Raw genomic sequence first — 18,647 nt, 5'->3', positions numbered from 1 at the left:
AAGTACGAGTAACCTTCCTGAAACTTCTATGTGGCTTTGTCATATTGAAAATGTGGAAAATGATTCTGGTCTATATAAGAGTGGAATCGAATAGCTGCATTTGATTTTATTATTACAAGCTGGATCGTATCATACAATTTAAAAAATCAAAAGTACTTTAATTAAACAAGAAATATAATTACGTAATGAATAAGAAATATAACTTTCTACTGTAATACATTCTGATAACCATGTTTAAAAAATAATCAGAAGTTTTCTTTATTAGCATTTAAATAATTCGAAAAACTGCAAATGTAGAGCAGAACCAACCCTATCAAGTTTCAAGTAAGGCAAAGCGCAGCCTAATTCAGTTTTTATGACTTCGTTCTGTGTTCATCTGGTAACTAATTACATCTTTTCAAATTATCCAGTTGAATCGGGCTTTAATTAACAATTCACATATATTCTCGTGCAGTGCTGCGGATATTAACTGTATCTATGCAGAAAAAAATGAGAATGAAATTGCTATTACAGAATTATATTACTTGTGTATTAAATCTCGGATTTTTGAAACGTAAAATGGTTAAAAACGTACATGAAGGAAAGTTCACTTAACGGTGATAAAAAAAGTTCTTGAAATATTTATTTTTACTTAATAAAGTTGTTTTGTTTGGTATAATTCTTTATGTACCACTAAAATAACAAATAAATAAAGTTGTTATTTAACTTTGCAATTATGGATTTACAGAAACAAATGGAGCACTGGAAGTTATTTTAGAATTGTTTATGTTATTTTGTGGTATGTTGCACACACGCGCTCGCGTACACAAACAGCCAAAAAACATTTGTTACTTCGATATAACTTGTTGGAAGTGTTTTGTATAGAAAAGTTATATAATGGCGTCTATGTTTAACCACGACTGCGTCATGAAAAATTATGAGATTTTTCACTTCATTTATCACAATAATTTTACTGAGGTCTGTGTAGTGAAGCAAGAGACGTGTAGCTAGCTGTAAGTCAACTACAGGAACTTTGTGTTTCATTTGTGATAAGTAGCTCTTAAATAGAAATCAAATGAGGCAGGATCGACGGATTTAGTGAAGCCTGAACGGACCAGATTGCACAGTGCATGCTATGACTTTTTAGTAATAATATATAACCCCGTCCAAGAAAGTTTCCCATCCATATGCCCATGATTGCCTAGAGGCATTTAGAAGAGTTACAAATGGTAGCAAAACGGAAGGTTTTTCGAACGTCTTATGTCAAAGGGAAATGGTAGTGCCTAAAATCTTGATACTTTCTGTTTTTATTTATTGTCGTCGAGATTATTTTGAGCTCTCGTAAATCCTCTGAATATTTTCCGCTCGAAGTAGAATCGATTTTCATAAATTTTATGCTTTGTTTTTACGCCTATGAAAAATGGGCATGAAACAAAAGATAAAAAAAATTCAAACACGCGGACAAGAAAATACTACATTAAATGTTTCAGTATTCTGCATTGTGTTCACTTATTTTACTCAGGCTTAGAAATGATACAAATTAAATAATTACTCTCTTCTCTTGTAGCATTCATTGATATCAAAATAAACATTATCGTGAAAGTGAAATAAATAATTGTTTAATTGTATCTAATAAGGTATTGAATAGAAGTGAATGTTTTACGTATTTAGTTGTTTGCGTTAGATAGTCACACAAAGGTAAATGATGGCTATCTGTATAGCCATCCCTAAGTTTGTTTGTTTGTTTTGAATTTCACGCAAAGCTCAACGAGGACTATTTGCGCTACTCATCTATAATTTAGCAATGTAAGACCAGAGGGAAGACAGCTAGTAATCACCATCCACTGCCGACTCTTGGGCTACTCTTTTACCAACGAATAGTGGGATTGACAGTAACATTATAACGCCCCCACGGCTGAAAGAGCAAGCATGTTTGGTGCGTTGTATTAAGTGTTCAATTCCAATTCCATGTAATATTTTCAAGGATAATTCAACGAGTTTGAAGATATTCTTTCTGTTAAAAAACAACAACATTTAAAAAAATAGACACAACTTTTGATTCAACTTTTTTATTTCTCATGCTTTAACAAAGGAGTTTTTGTTCCATTCCTCTCATAGAATTTACGACCAAAATTTTTAAAAATATGTTTTATTTGCTGATCCCTTTCTTCTAGTTATCATCTCAACTTATACGTATTCAAAGACTTAAAGACTCGTATATTTCGAATAAGAATAACTCATAATTGAAATTAACTGATCAATATTTGTTCTTGTTTCGGAAACTTACTCTAGGTATTGCATCATTTTTTCGTACCTCATTCTATTGAATGCAATTTACACAAACGATTGTTTTCGGATTATGGCCATGAAAAATTAGTGTCATTCCTTCTCTGTTTTTATTCTACTTCAAATACAAGTTAAAACCTTTCTTAATAAAGTATTCTAGCTGTATTTGTCTTACGGATGACAATCTTAGCTTTTTTGTGTACTTTCCTTTGGAAACATCCTCAGCTGTTATTAATTTGAATTTTTGGCAACGGAGTGAAGTTATAAGTAATTCAAATACAGAAACATATGAAAAATAAATATTATTTTAACACCGTTATCGTATCTAAAGTGTTTTAAATATTAATGGAGAGAAAAAATAGCATTATTTCTTTAGAGTACAGCTTTTAATTAATTTTTAATATGAGCATCAAAACTTAAGTTTTGTTTTACTTCCGTAAACGAGTATTTTTATTATGCCTCGAGATTAAAGGTAAAATACGTCCCTATGGTTTTAAAGGCTAGTTACTTCTCGTTGTATAAACGATCATCACCTTTATAAAATATCATAAAATAACTTAGTCTTTGTTTGTAAACATGTATGTAGTTTTCGAAAGGCTTTCTTTGAAAACTTAAAAGGTTCATGTTTTCGTTTTCCTGGGCCATAAAAACGAATATATAAATTAGTTGCTTAAGTTAACCTTTTTAAACCAGAAAGATATCTTTAGGTTCTTTGCAAACGTATAGATTAATAGTTGATCTTTCAATTCTTTACGAAAAAAAACCCTCCCCAGCGGTATGTCCGAGGATTTACAGATGATAAACTGTAGATGCTCTTAGTTTTTGAAGAAATAATCAATACACTTTAAAGAGGGTAATGGTTTTTAATGAGTATTGAGGTAGGTATTTATAGAAGTATTCCGAATTGTCCGTTATAATTCTAGGAAGATTGATAAGGCATCCAAGGATGAGAAAAAAAACAACACACCATTAGTTAACTTCTAAAGCTGACATCTAATTTTACTTTCATTCTTAGCATACTCAAACTAGCCTTACTCTTTCGCTCCTCGGTGGCACAGTGGTATGTCTGTGAACTTACAACGTTAGAATCCGGATTTCGATACCCGTATTGGGCAGAGCACAAATAGCCTATTGTGTAGCTTTGTGTTTAATTACAAACAAACAGTCTTACTCTGCTTAATCACCAAGCTTAAGCTAAGGTTATTGTTTGAGTTTTTGCATACGCTAATCTCTTTATTAGTATTTTTATATTGAACGGAAACTTATTAGACAGAGATGTCACAGGGTCACATCAGAGGTCCCTAAAGTTTAGGCATAACCATTCCCAATTTATAACTGTTAACTATAGAAAAAAATAGGGTCAACAATACCCGCAGGTCTATTATGATATTAACCGAGTAGCAAGACTGACTGTAACAGTTATAATTCCTTCCACTGTTAAAAGAACGGATCGAACGCCACTTTCAAACCGTGAATATTTCGATCTGTTCTTCGTCTCACTAACAGCTAAGCCAAGAGCCAATAATTCCTTTGAATTTCACATCTCTTTACTGGTCTCAATTAACTTTTAGAAAATGAAGTTAATTCTTATGTTTAGCAAGTTAGACTATTATCATTTTTACCGTTACTAATGTGTACAGTAACTATATAATATTGTCTATTGGTCACTCTCTACCCTTACAGAGAAATGATTACACTTTTTGAAGTGCTAGCCAATCTTTTAACATTATAACATTATATTTTATAATCAATGTCCTTACCATGAAAGAAAATCAAAACACGACGTTGGCTTTTTATCAAGACGAGGACCATAACTAATAATATTTTAGGATAAGCTATCTTGACTTGTAAGTTTTCGGGTTTTTAAAAAAGATCTTGTCATGTTTTCGATTAATAGTTGTATAGATGTCGCCTCTGGGCACTTCATAAATTCTGGTTCAGCGAAAAAGAAATCACTCCTTTTTATTTTATTTTTTTACATCAGCTACCGAATTTTCTTTTTAAGTTTCTGAAGTTCGATCGATTGTCGACTCCGGTATTCTGTATCGATTAGACTCCTGATATAAATCATTTGCTGTTTCTTATTTTCAACAATATAATTAAAATCGTATTTAAGCGATTTTTAGTGACAGTGTGTAAGTGAGGCACGCAATATTTTCATAAATTAAAAGTAATTTACACAGTATTGTGATGTTATACCTATATTTTGTTATTATGATGTTCATACAAGTATCGCGTGCGCACACACACATATGCTTTAAAATGAAAAACTGATTTGAAATTTCACTTTATTTCAAAGCTTTTGATATTTATTTCCTTTTACGGAATTTGGGTAAATCAACAATTTACAAAAGACGAAAAATATAATGAAAAATATACTTTTTATTTAATTACATATATTTCGTGACCTGGCATGGCTAGGTGGGTTAAGACATTCGATTCGTAATGTGAGGGTCACGGGTTCGAATCCCTGTCGCACCAAACACGCTCGCCCTTTTAGCCGTTGGGGCTTTATAACGTGACGGTCAATCCCACTATTCGTTGGTAAAAGAGTAGCCCAAGAGTTGGCGGTGGGTGGTGATGACTAAGCTGTCTTCCCTCTAGTCTTACACTGCTAAATTAGTGACGGGTAGCGCAGATAGCCCCCCTCGAGCAGCTTTCCGCAAAATTTAAAACAAACTTTTTATTTATTTTTTGTGATTCACAAGGAACGTCGTTAAAATATTACGTAACACAGCGAACAAACTGACACATTTTGAACTGGCCAGAGAAAAATATAAAAGAACTTGTGTTAGTGTGCCATAAATAATTTAGTTTTTAAAAGGACATTGTTTCTGAACAGAAATCGCTCTGTAATGAGACTTTATCTTTGGTCTAAAACAGGAACTTTGAAAGTTTGTAGTCTGTACTTCCAATGAATATTGCACTACGTTATTAGATCTGTGTGTACTTGTGTTTTCTTATAGCAAAGCCACAGGGGGCTATCTGTTGAGTCCACCGAGAGGAATCGAACTCTTGATTTTAGCGCTTTAAAGCCGTAGACTTACCGCTGCACCGGCGGGTGACTGTTAGGACTGAACATTTGTTTTATTTTTATGTTCTCAAAATTCGTGTTAATTTAATGAAAAGGTACGTGTAGAAAACAGTGTTGTCTGCAGCAAAATCTTATAGACAAACACGAGCTAGTGAAGATCCATATATAATACTACGAAATAGGTTATTTAACACTAAAATTACTTAATTGACAGCTGACACCTGCCGATCGACAGAAGCACCAATATTTATTGAATCTGTTATTTAAAATCTACTACAGGTGGAGAAATGACACAAGGAAGTGACAAAATAATTCAGTTACATACATGTCACCTTTTTCAACTTCAGTCAATAAGATGAAGAATATTCTTTTGTTGCTTCTTCCTGGTTGTTGAGCAGTTACGGTTGTATACCGACAACCTGCAAATTAAAGTGGAGCCAATATGACCAGTTTCGTAAATAATTAATGACATTAGTCTGTGGAGTAGGCTCATAAATCATCGTACGTTAAAGCTGTTTTATCTAATTTTTATGCTACTTTATGTTTTATACATCATGTATTTTGGACATTTTACAACATGACAATTAAACTGGCCAGTGTCCACAAGTTTTACTTTTCACACACACAAAAAATACCCACAGAACCGACGGTGACAAATGTCTAGTTCACTGAGGAAGATGAGAAACAAAACTGTGTGGAAGATTATCAAGACAGCGTGTCAAAGGTCATAACCGGGGTGTTGAGGCTTGTGTTGGAGTTTTATGAAAGGACAGCAGGCTATCAGATACATATTCAGTTAAGATCGACAACACCTCATAGCTACAACACATCATTATCACTGTCTCAGATCTTTCTACCGAGACAACTGGCGAACATTCTGAGTCCACCTGCAGCGTGTAGCACGGTTATCTGCCTATAACATCCGATACACAACGTTGCACAAACTGCACTAACATCAATACCAAAATGGGCTGAACACATACGCCGACACCAACAGACGTCACACCATGGTGCATGGCTGCGGGCTTCTCTCCTAATTAATTAAAGATTTATAAATATGTAGCAAAAAGTATAAAATTAATATATATATATATATCATGTTTCTTAGACTCGATTGCTTAGTAATTAGTGGTTAACTACGAAAGTTACATATATAATTTTTTAACGTAAAACAAAGGGCAAAAATAGTTTCACTAGTTGTACGAATCTTATATTATTTAATAGATGAGACAGTGGTAGGTTTACAAACTTCAAATGCTTTTATCCAGGGTTCGATTCCCTGCGGTAAATACAACAGATAGCCCAATGTGGCTTTTTTGTGAAACGTTTGTTTGATGTTTATTTGTTGAAGTTCAACGCAGAGCAACACAATGGACTACCTGTACTCTGCCCACCACGGGTATCGAAACCCGGATTCTAGAATTATAAGTTTGCAGACATACTACTGTACTACTGGGAACATATTCTAAAACAAACAGCAATCAGAAAAAAAAAGGAATAATTATTATACTCCATGAGTGAGAAGAAATAATAACTCCAAGAAGCACATTATATAAATTTGTTTTTTTATTAAATATAAATCTATAAAATGGGCTATTTGTTCTTTATCCACCATGAGTATCAAAACCTCATTTTTGGAATTATACTCCTCAGACTTATCGACGAGTCTTCTGTGCCACCACTGTAGATAGAAAAATCTGCACTCTTTGAAACAAATGTTTGAGAAAAAATTTAAAAAGAAGAAAATAGATTGCTATGCGTATGTTTGTTTTTGTCGTACTTGTTAGTGGTATCATACACCTCTTCTTGTAACATAAATTATAGTAATATAATTTGTTTACAGAGTCAGTAGATAGGAGAGGTGTTGGAGAGGTTTGGCATATCGTATCACATACCTAGTCAACTCTTGTTGTTTTGAAATTTCAAATATTTAAGATGCATAATCAAAAATAAAATTTAATAATTTTATTCAATAAGGCGGATGTCGAAATATACTGTCATGAAGAATGACAACTATGAAACATGAATAACGACTTGCGGATATTATTATCTTTGGTTTTTCACATGCAAAAAAAACAAAAAAAAACTTATTTAACAAGTACCTAGAAACAATAAATGACAACACTTATCTGACTTCCAAGGTGCTTACCTTATATACTCAAGGACTGTTTAAATATTTTAACGTCTGTAAAATAAACTGTATTCCGTAAGGTTGCGCTTTATGTACATAAAATATTTTTAAAGCAAGAAAATGAACTTCGTTTACTTTTAAATTAAATAAACTATAATATTTGATCAAATAAATCTTAGAAAAAGATAGTAATGCAGAAAGCAGTCAGTCCATTGGTCTACTTAGATAGGGTATACAAATATAGAGTGAGCCAAATACAACTACGAAGAACAGAAGTAACATACACTGAACCACGTATAGAATGTCTTTCAATCGAATTATTACTTCTAGTTCTGAAACTATTATCCATTTTTATTATACTCTGACCTTTGACCTTTCGCCAGCAAAGTGTAATTGGTTAGTGTTCGGAACGCACGCAACATTTCCTCTTATGAAGACTTAGTTGGATCCACAGTTTAGGAAGGGAATTCAACACGAAACTGGTTGAATGTAACCTTCAAAATATGTTCATTGAAGTTCATGAAAGGGAAATTATTTAATATTTTGTAGTTTCTTACTTTGCTTTATCATTGCAATGTAATTTATTTTTGTAATAATTGTATATGTTATATGTATTAGATACTTTTCTTTTTACCTATTTGACAATGCATTCTTTTGAGTTACAAAACTTTAGATAGAAAAAATTTAGTAATTCATTACAAAGGACATGTGAAATGCTTTTGTCATTTTATATATATCAGAGATACAAATTATACGCCAACCCGTTTCGGCGTGGGAAAAATCGAATTTCGTCACATGTCTACTGGAAATGAATCTTAAACGGATCATGCCTGTGGTTTTAAGATACGTCGAAGTAGTTTATATGAGCAACACGTACGCTGAAAAAGTTACGTTTCAATTATGCACGTTGAGGTGTCAAATCGATGATCTAGTTACAACAAGTTATTATATATTGTATCAATCTTGTATGTCTGTGTATACAATACTAAGTTGGTAAGCTTGCATTACAAAGCATAGAACAAACTACTCAAGCATGAAACAGAATATTTTTTACAAATATCTGAAGGTTTGAGTTATAATTCAACAACAAGTTCGTTTACAATTTTGCAAAAACGAATTCAATTCTCATATAGCAGGTATAGTAAGTTTTCCTTATATATCTAGAAGAAAGTTATGTATTGTGTCGTAAAATAGATCAACTAATACGTAATATGTCTAAAAATCATGAACCATATTAATTAGTCCCAATTTAGTGAATCATATTTTTTCAAACTTAGGAAAATAAGTATTAATAATTGTACAATATTGTTTCGTACGAGTGTTAATAAGAGCTGTTATTAAAAGTTTAAATAATGCATTTGTTTAATAATTATTTTTTAATAATATAATTGGGAGGAAATATGTGACTATTTCTAACGAAAAGAATAACATGGAAAGATACTTAAAATAACAAATTTAATTAAAAAAAAAAAACTATGAAGAAAGAGACCACTCGTGGTGATAAATAAACATTATCCCCTTAGCTGAACTAGTGATGCAGTGAATCATGTGGCTTTTTAAGATTATTTATTAAGTCTTCAGAATGCTTGTATGAATTAATCTATATAGTAAACAAGTGGCTCAACCGTATTCGTAAAAATGTCTTTGAATATTATCTTCAAGCAAGTCAACATATTATAGATAACAGAGAACTAATCCCGTGGAATTAATTAGCATTTTGTTCATGCGATTATAATTTTAACATAACAAGCAGGCAATCCCTACGAAGTTGGTATATCAATCATAATTCCTTTTTTTTCAAGATCAGTTGCACGGGTAATGATTTTTCCTTTAGGTAACACGATGTTTAATTAGACTAGTATATTACAATTTGCGTTCCCCAAACAAAATGAATGGTGTTACCTGAAAAATAATTACATTTTTTTATCTCGAATTTACAATTAACACAATGTAGGTGAATCATGACTAAACTAATGAAATCCTTAGAGAACAGACTAGCGTGTGTCTGTAACTAATGGCGAGTTTTTATTTTTTCTTTGTTTTTTTTTTTGCTTTCATGGCCATAGTGGGTACAATTATTCAATATGGAAAAGAAAACATTATTTCATTATATTACGCATTCGTAAGAAACAAAAAGTTATTTTGTTATAGAATTCAAAGTTTATGTAGCTATGCAAATCATTTTCCAAGTTTAACTTGAAACGTATAAGTGTGTGCATACTCAATACAAGTAATTCATTTACATAAAGTTTTTTCTTCCCTTTTAATTTACTTTTCGCTAAACTTTTCCCAAGTCACCATCATTACTCATTTGCTGAAATTGTATTTGGTGTCTAATACTTCATATGACAGCCGTTCCTATCTAGAGTTAGAAATTAAAATAATGCAATACACACACACATAGTATGTTAAGTTAATACACAGACAACATAAAAACAACAATTAAATATTGCTCCTTCAAATGGTTTTAAAGATATTCTATTATTAACGAACGGAAGCAATACGTCTGTATAATATTAAAGTAACTTGTTTATTCAAAACATATTTTCTTGACATACACAACACAAGATATACGATTTACCATATTATTTCGTAAGTATTCTCAGTCCCGCAGTTGCGCAACAGTACATTTGCAGACTCACACAGCTAGAAACCGGGTTTCGTTACCTGTGACGGGTAGAGAACTCATAGCCCATTGTGTAGCTTTGTATTTAATTCCACACACGTAGGAAATTATTCTTGGTTTGTGGAAGTAGATTCTTGTAAACTAGTTGAACATTTAATTTACAGTTGGTTGAAAACTTTGTTTAGGGATGATGTTGCCCATCGCAAAGTAAATGACCTTAGGGATATATATTCAGTGAGCGTAGTCATGAGCTACTGAAATGCTATGTAGTAATAATTATACTACAAATTGGGTATTTAGTGAAAATTACTGAGAGCTGTTTGATCAGCATTCACAAATATATTAAAACACATAAGGAACAGCACAATTCACGTCAAAAGAACGTGATATCACAAGATTCTCATACTACAGAGGTTGATTAAAATTATTTTAGGCCCTTACCATGTCAATAAAATTTATGTAGCCATCTGAATGAATAGTGGTTTCCGATGCAAAAGCATCCTTCGTAAGGTTTTCATATTCAAAGTACACCACTTTTCCCCGCTTGCTGTTCCTAATATATCTAGTGTATAAGGATGAAAGTTTTCTAACAACCGTTTTAACAGTTCTGCCGCACAGAATCTCATAGACTTTTCATATGGTGACTTGACTAGTAAGTATTCGTATGAAATCATATGAATACCCGATATGAATACTCTTGCTGCGTGAGGTATGCGAAGGCTGAGCAGACGAAAACATCTATTGTACACGTGAACTTGTGTCGCGTTTCCAGAAAACGTTCCTTCTTGATTACGTCGTGTACTGTCACCTGGGGCATATGGACAGATTTTTATCATTTATCTTTGTACTACAAAACGTCGCAATTTGCTTATCATGCCTAGGGTTCGAATTCTTGTAGGTTTCTCTCTTCAAGATCCTGGTGCTCCAAATTAATTCATATGTCTATGTTTTCCAATGTCATTAAGAAGTTATAACTCCCCTATCTGAGCAAATTTTATGATTTGAGTGTTTGAATATTTTTGGATCGGAAAGGACTGTCAAACAGCAAAAGTTTCGATAATATCTCACTACCTACAAAATGCCAAACAATGTCATACTGTAGGTATGATACATATTGTTCTACCTCGACTCTATATCGGTTGTGATTGTCATTTGACTCGCTAATATTGTATATTGGAAATTATTTTAATGTAACGTACTCAACTTTGTGTATTATTGTAACCAGTCCATATCTGTTGGAAATATTTGTATAACATAATATTTGGTTTCAGATGCTCACTACCTTTATTCAAGGAGCAATGAGTCTAAGGAAACGTGTATGTATGTGTATTTATTACAAATGTTTTAAGTGTTCACTTTTAATAACGTTTTTAATATTTGTTAACTTATTTATAAGCCTTCACTAAAATACTGTTCATAGTAACTAAAATCATGGATAATAACCCTTTTTAGTTAATCATGTTTCATGAAAAGTTATGGTGATTTTTGTAATTTAATAGTTTGATGCAATTACCATTAGGTGGCTTCAATGTTTTGTTTATATGTTCATCTTTGATTTCGTCGTTTCTTTGGATTTTGTTTGTTTGTTTTTGAATTCCGCGTAAAGCTACACAAGGGCTATCTGCGCTAGCTGTCCCAAATTTAGCAGTGTAATATTAGAGGGAATGCAGCTAGTCATCACTATCCACTGCCAACTCTTGGGTTACTCTTTTACCAAATAATAGAGGGATTGACCTTCATATTATAACACCTCCACGACTGAAAGGGCAAGCATGTTTGGTGCGACGGTGATTCGAACCCGTTATTACTACTGGGGACAGTTCATCTCCCCATGTTCGGTCATGGTCTCTTTTACGACTTACATGTTGAGAATAACCCAACAGCGTAACTTTCAGTTCATGTTTACAAAGTGAATGAAAGTTGTAAATGAAATATATAGACTACAACTCTTCTTCGTTTGAACGACTTTGTAGTTTTCTTTGTTTTTGTTGACGCTGTATACGGCTTTTCTCACTTAAATATTAGTACTGTTTATACATAAATATGGTTTGTTAAAAACTAAATGTTTTTAAAACTAAGCCATCCATTGAAAACTTAAATGTGTATACATTTTTCTTTGTAAAGGTATTAGTATAACAGTGAAAATATTATTCTTATTTTCAATAATCATGGGCAATTACTAAAAATAATCAAATTGAAAGAAGTCTTAGCTTGTATACTGTGTGCTTCTACATTCCAGAGTCCCGCACAAACTCACAGAAGAAGACTATCCGCCCCGACGTTTGAAATTATTGAATAAAGGCTGATAGTTAACAGAACACACCGCCATCTTTTGCTGGGCCATCGCCGGGGAGTGCGATGAACTCTCCCTTTGAACCATAAATAAGTGACATCGAAAGCTGCATACTTCGCACAACTATAGCGTATGCAAACGTACTGAACGATCAGCGGTCCTATTTCTGGTCAGGATAATTACGTTTCAGAAGGTTGTGACAGTTTGTTGACACCTACATACTTATAGCCAGTTCCATACATTAATATACGGTGCTTAAACTGAATAATTCATATGCCAGTTATCTCTTTATTATATTGTATAATACGGGGCAAAACAGTTATTAAAAGGGAGGTTTACATACGTGTAGCCCCCCACTGCGGAGTTACAACGTTTTAATCCGGGTTTTGATACCATTAGTAGGCAGAGCATAGACAGCCCATTGTGTAACGTTGTGCTTGATTTCGAACAAACAAACACGCGTGTAATTGTGCGGCACACTTAAACTTTAATTTATTAATCATAAGTAATATTTAATTCACTTTTAAAATCTGCATCAATACTAAATCGACACAATGTGTTCTCCTCCGAGTTCTCGTCATAACACTGCAGTTCTGCGTGTATCCGCTTACATATCTGCATGTGTCTACAAAAGATGTAAGCAGAAACGAACTCTTCTAAAACCATCCTGGCGGCATCTATATCTTGAAATACGACTCGCTGATCGAATAATGCGCGCGTGGTCCCGAAGTGTGGAATGTAATTTTGCGGCGATTGGCCATAAACAGAGAATCATCGTATTTACCGTACTGACACGCTAACTACTAGATCACGCTCGGCTCGCTGCATAGTTGAGATTAACGATCACATAGTATATTACAATATAGAATAATTAGTGTACTACAACCATTTGAGTGGAATATTATTCCCATATATATAATTATATGAGTTATAAAAAGATAATTATTTTTGTTATGAAAAGAACATATAGCAGGAATTTTAAACATATGAGTATACGAAGAAAAAAATTTTGTGAATTTAAGACCGTCATTTTCCCAACGCCACTGTAATCCGAGGGTCGCGGGTTCGAATCTCCGTCACACCAAACATGCTCACCCTTTTAGTCGTGGGAACGTTATAATGTGACGGTCAATCCCACTATTCGTTGGTAAAACAGTAGCCCAAGAGTTGGCGGTAGGTAGTGTTGACCAGCTGCCTTCCCTGTAGTCTTACACTGCTAAATTAGGGACGGTTAGCTTTGCGCGAAATCCAAAACCCAACCCAACCCAACACTACTGGAATATTTTAATTACGGCGTTGTATCGCATGTAATACAAAATTATTTGCTTCGTTTCAAATTAACACTTATACATTCTTTCTGTTGTGAAAATTCTCGACTATACAATATATAATTTGATTAATGTGTGACACCTTTTGCGTACTTGGCAACTTCAAGTTTTGTAACTTTATTTACGTCTTCTGTAGCAACACGCTTGATAAATAATGATAACTTTACGTACCATAGTTCTATGTATATTTTATGTAGTAGTTTTGTGTATGTTTTACGCATCAGTCTATTTTATAACTAATGACAACTTTACATGCCGTAGCTTTATGTATGTTTTACATAATAGTTTATTTGATAGCTAACGAGAACTTTACGTGTCGAGTTTCATGTATCGTAATTTCATGAAGCAGCCATTTGATAAATAATACCAACTTTACGCGTGTATTTTCATGTAACAGTCTACTTTGATAAATAATCACAACTTTACGCGTGTTATTTTCGTGTAACAGTCTACTTTGATAAATAATCACAACTTTACGCGTGTTATTTTCGTGTAACAGTCTACTTTAATAAATAATCACAACTTTACGCGTGTTATTTTCATGTAACAGTCTACTTTAATAAATAATCACAACTTTACGCGTGTTATTTTCATGTAACAGTCTCTTTTGATAAATAATCACAACTTTACGCGTGCTATTTTTATGTAACAGTCTCTTTTGATAAATAATCACAACTTTACGCGTGCTATTTTTATGTAACAGTCTCTTTTGATAAATAATCACAACTTTACGCGTGCTATTTTTATGTAACAGTCTACTTTGATAAATAATCACAACTTTACGCGTGTTATTTTTATGTAACAGTCTACTTTGATAAATAATGACAGCTTTGCGTGTCGCAGCTTGAAACATGTTTTAAGATGAGGTTTTAGCGATCAGATATCATTAATTGTCAGTGTTAGTAATGTATACAATCATTAAAATTTAATTATTACCTCGTAAGTAATTGTTATTATACTTCACTTATTCGAAATATTACATGCTTAGTGTCCCATCTTTGTTTATTTCATTAAATTTGAGTTTATGGATTAAGGTAACAGAGATGGTCAAAATAACCCACCACTAGGTGACGGGACACTCTTATATGGCAGAATAATGGAATCTTACAGTCACCCTCATAACATACTAATTACTCCAAAATGCGGTGCGTGTTTTTACGGTAACAGAACACAAACGATAAACATTGATTCACAGCGCGAGCACACGAAAAAATTGAACTAGCATCTGGTGTTTTATAATATATATATATATTGTAACAGTCTCCACAGAAATAATGTTTACTATATTTAAGTGAAAATATATATAAGATTAAATTATCTTTTTGTGGTATTAACACTAAAATTACAAATTTGTTTTTTATTATTCACTATCGATGGGATATTGTAACACATTCAACAATTTATGTTTTCGCCTGATGTAGCAATCAACGTCAAGCTCTAACTAAAGTAAATTACTTAAATCACCCATTTTCTGTGTAAAACATGTTTGGGATCCCAGGTATAATTAGTGAGATTAAGTTCAGTATGAACGATATTATTGCTTATTTTTTTATGACTCGTAGGTTATTTTGAGAATCTTTAGCCAACTCAAGGCGTCCGAATCCACAAATAATTAACAGTTTTTTTAAAAATATGTTAAAAAGCCAATTAGAATTCCAGCGGTATCTTCAAGCTGAACTGAAAACATTTGTATCTGATGGTCACCAAGCCACATGGTTAAAATAAGCTTCTGTTTATTATGGTTTCCACTTCATAGTAATTTCAGTTTACATACATTTAGGTGTGACAAAAGTTACTGTATAGTTGGTATTAAAAAAATACTAAGAAGACAACTGAAACCAATTTGAGTGACATTTATTTTTTGAATAAGACATTAGAAATTAAACTATTTTTAATGAAACAACTGTACAGTTACTTTTGGCCCACCTTATATATCATAATGACCTCTTTGCTTTGAAATAAGATCATGCAAGCACGAATAATGTGTGCCATAGTTTTGGTATTAACTTTCGATCAATAGGAGCGTTATTTTTAGAGCCAAATTAGGTACCAACGAGTATAACTAATTAAATAAGCTTTCTTCCGTTTTTGTAAAGATGAGAATACGTTATTACATCATTTGGGTATCCTCACTATTAACGATATTTTCAGCTGTACATAAAATGTAAATTTAATAACGACACGTAAAAGTAATTATTTATCAAGCAAATCGCAACATAAAGTGTTCCTGTGTGGATGCAAAGTATATTCAGTGTTCTCTTGTTTCCTGTTTTTTAGAATAGGAAGGTGAGTATTTCATGTCCTTTTAGAAATTTCAAAATTTTTAATACATGCACACTTCCAAGTGTGTATAGCTGGCCAAGGGATGTAATTAGATTCCTTGTGTCCTTGATATCCATTGTTGTGGGTCATTCAGTATGATGCTATTGCATTTTCCTGTTGTGTAAACGTCTACAGTATTTTTTTTTTTCAGTGACAGAAGGTGTCATCACTCATTAGCCGCGACATAGCGGTTCAGAGAATGGCTTCGATTTTATTTTGTTATTTCAAGTACAAACGTTTCGCTCATAGCTCCTTCATTTCTTAACCGATTTGAGAATCTAATTACAGTCATTCGACCCAGGACGTCAAACCCTTTCAATTGATGTATTTTATCATGCTCAAGGTCTCATAGGTTAATTGAATGTAATCCTGCCCAAAGGAATTTCAATTTGAGGGTAGGTTGGTAGAAATCGTAATGGATAACAAATTCGAATTGGGTAATCGTGCACCCCACACTTGGTATTGCTGGCGCACAAAAATATATAACATATAATTAATTTACATTAATCCTGCCTAAAAGAATTTCAAATGCGGTTATTCAGGATTCCCTCTTGTTTTTATAGTAGAACGAATATCAATGACGTAGACAACACATGCTTACTAAAAGGGATCACAAAAATATTTTATATATTGCTATGTCCTCTTTGTTTAACAAACAAGCTTAAAAATAGAAATAAAAGGCAGTTACCTAAAAAAAAATATCTAAAGGAAGTATAAGTGCTGTCTATCATCAATGTGCGCTCTATAAGTTTGATTTTTATTGTTGATCAATGGGACACTAGATATAACTTTGTGATATATTTACTTACGCTTTTTAAGCCATTGCAGCTATAACACTTGCTTCTAAGGTTACCAGAGGATGTGAAAATCCACACATAAAGCTACGGCACATAAAACTACAATTACTAGTTAAATTAGACTGTTATAAGTTTGGTCTACGAATAGATGAGAAAGAGAGGAACAATTATAACACAACCTACATATGGGGTTCCAAAGGCTCACCGAAAATTAAGCATCGAGGAAACGGTAAAACAAGAGGCTTGGTCTTGCTTTTCAGATTTCTCTTGCAGAATATTTTTTATTCAGTGATGTTTTTGTAAATCGAACAACATTCTGGGCTCCATGATCGTTTTTTGAAGAAATTTATTATATTTTTGATGATAAAATAAATAACCCATCTTTTTTAATAAATCATCAGAAGAATTAATAATATATATACTTGAAATAATTATATATGGCTATATGTTCCTGTAGTGATAACTGAAACATTGTACACAAAAGTTTGGGAAATAAGAATAATGATAACCCAATCGTTCTTTTCTCCATTTTTAATATTTATTTGTTAGTAGCGAGTATTAACATTGTTCCAAATGTTGATAAGAATGAAGCCAAGGTAACCAGTACTAACGTTACTCTGAGAGTTGATAATACCGAATCACAGACAACCGGTACTGGTGTTATTCCAAAGTCTGAAGCCTGCGTAACCAGTAACGATATTGTTCCAAAGATTGATAAGTCTGAAGCCTGACTAACCAGTAGCGATATTGTTCCAAAGATTGATAAGTCTGAAGCCTGAGTAACCAGTAGCGATATTGTTCCAAAGATTGATAAGTTTGAAGCCTGGGCAACCAGTAGTAATATTGTTCCAAAGGTTGATAAGCCCTAAACCAAGGTAACCAGTATTAGCGTTGTTCTAAAGATTGATGAGTCCGAAGTTCGTGTAACCAGTACTATAATTCTCAGTTCTCTTTTCTTTTGGGTGTTGGAACCAATACGGTGAACAGCAATACACCAGTGTCTGGACCTATAGTGTTGTTCAACTAAAGTTTTATGAGTGGTATTAGGACAATTTGAGTGTATGTAATTAGAAAAGACCCTCTTAGGAACATCTTGTTCCAGGGCCTTTCAAACCCTTGCAAGGCTACTAAATACATAGAGGTATGACGGGAAAGTTTTCCATCATCAATCACGTGGACAGTGATATAATTAATACATGAAAATACGAGGATCTAATATCTTACCGTTGATCACGTGGACTGTGATATTTGCAGGGTCAGCGTATGAAGGGGTGCAGCTGTAATCACCTGAGTCGGTCGTCTTGACGTTCTCGATCTTTAGTCTACTAACGGTAGTTGGTCCAGTCTCTGTCTTAACCTGTACACCCCTTACAGAATCGTAGTTGATCATCCGGCCATTGTGATACCAAAAAACGTACACGGGAGGGGCGCTGCTATCACTGATGATGCAAGTAAGATTGATGGTACTTCCACTCTGCACGTACATATTTGGGCCGCCTGGGATTGTTGCCTTGGCAACTATAGAAATAAAATACTTTTATTAAGTAACTAATTCCTATTTCATATTCCCACAGGCATGCATTATACCATAGCAACAAAAACTCATGTAATATATAAATTTCAAAATGAATGGTGGAAAAACACTTAAATCATGAGTTAAACGCCTGTAAATGGTAACTTTAAGTTGATTTAATTCTTATAATTTTACATTGTTTTTTTAAAATATCAGTACCTTATCTTAAAGCTAGTAGGTATTATTACTCATTAACAGATATGCCTCTATTATAGTAATATTAATACTCTTGCTATTTCACGAAATAAACTTATTATTTGCTTTAAGATAATAATTTT

The 18,647-nt window shown here is 33.0% G+C and overlaps 1 protein-coding gene across 1 annotated transcript in view; it reads right to left on the bottom strand.

Moving 5' to 3' along the window:
* Nucleotides 1–5,524: 5,524 nt before the first annotated feature.
* The window catches only part of LOC143249476 (V-set and immunoglobulin domain-containing protein 10-like), a 100,519-nt gene continuing 87,396 nt past the window's right edge, over nt 5,525–18,647 (bottom strand). The window contains exons 4-5 of the mRNA XM_076499390.1: nt 18,021–18,314; nt 5,525–6,332 (exon numbers count right to left, since the gene is read on the bottom strand). Of these exons, the coding sequence (XP_076355505.1) occupies nt 6,205–6,332; nt 18,021–18,314 (422 nt within the window). The 3' untranslated portion in view covers nt 5,525–6,204. The remainder of the gene's footprint in view (nt 6,333–18,020; nt 18,315–18,647) is intronic.

This window comes from Tachypleus tridentatus, chromosome 4, assembly GCF_004210375.1.
Source record: "Tachypleus tridentatus isolate NWPU-2018 chromosome 4, ASM421037v1, whole genome shotgun sequence".
NCBI lineage: Eukaryota > Metazoa > Arthropoda > Merostomata > Xiphosura > Limulidae > Tachypleus > Tachypleus tridentatus.
Note: the sequence above shows the minus strand (reverse complement) of the source record. Positions and strands in the feature narration are given on the sequence as shown.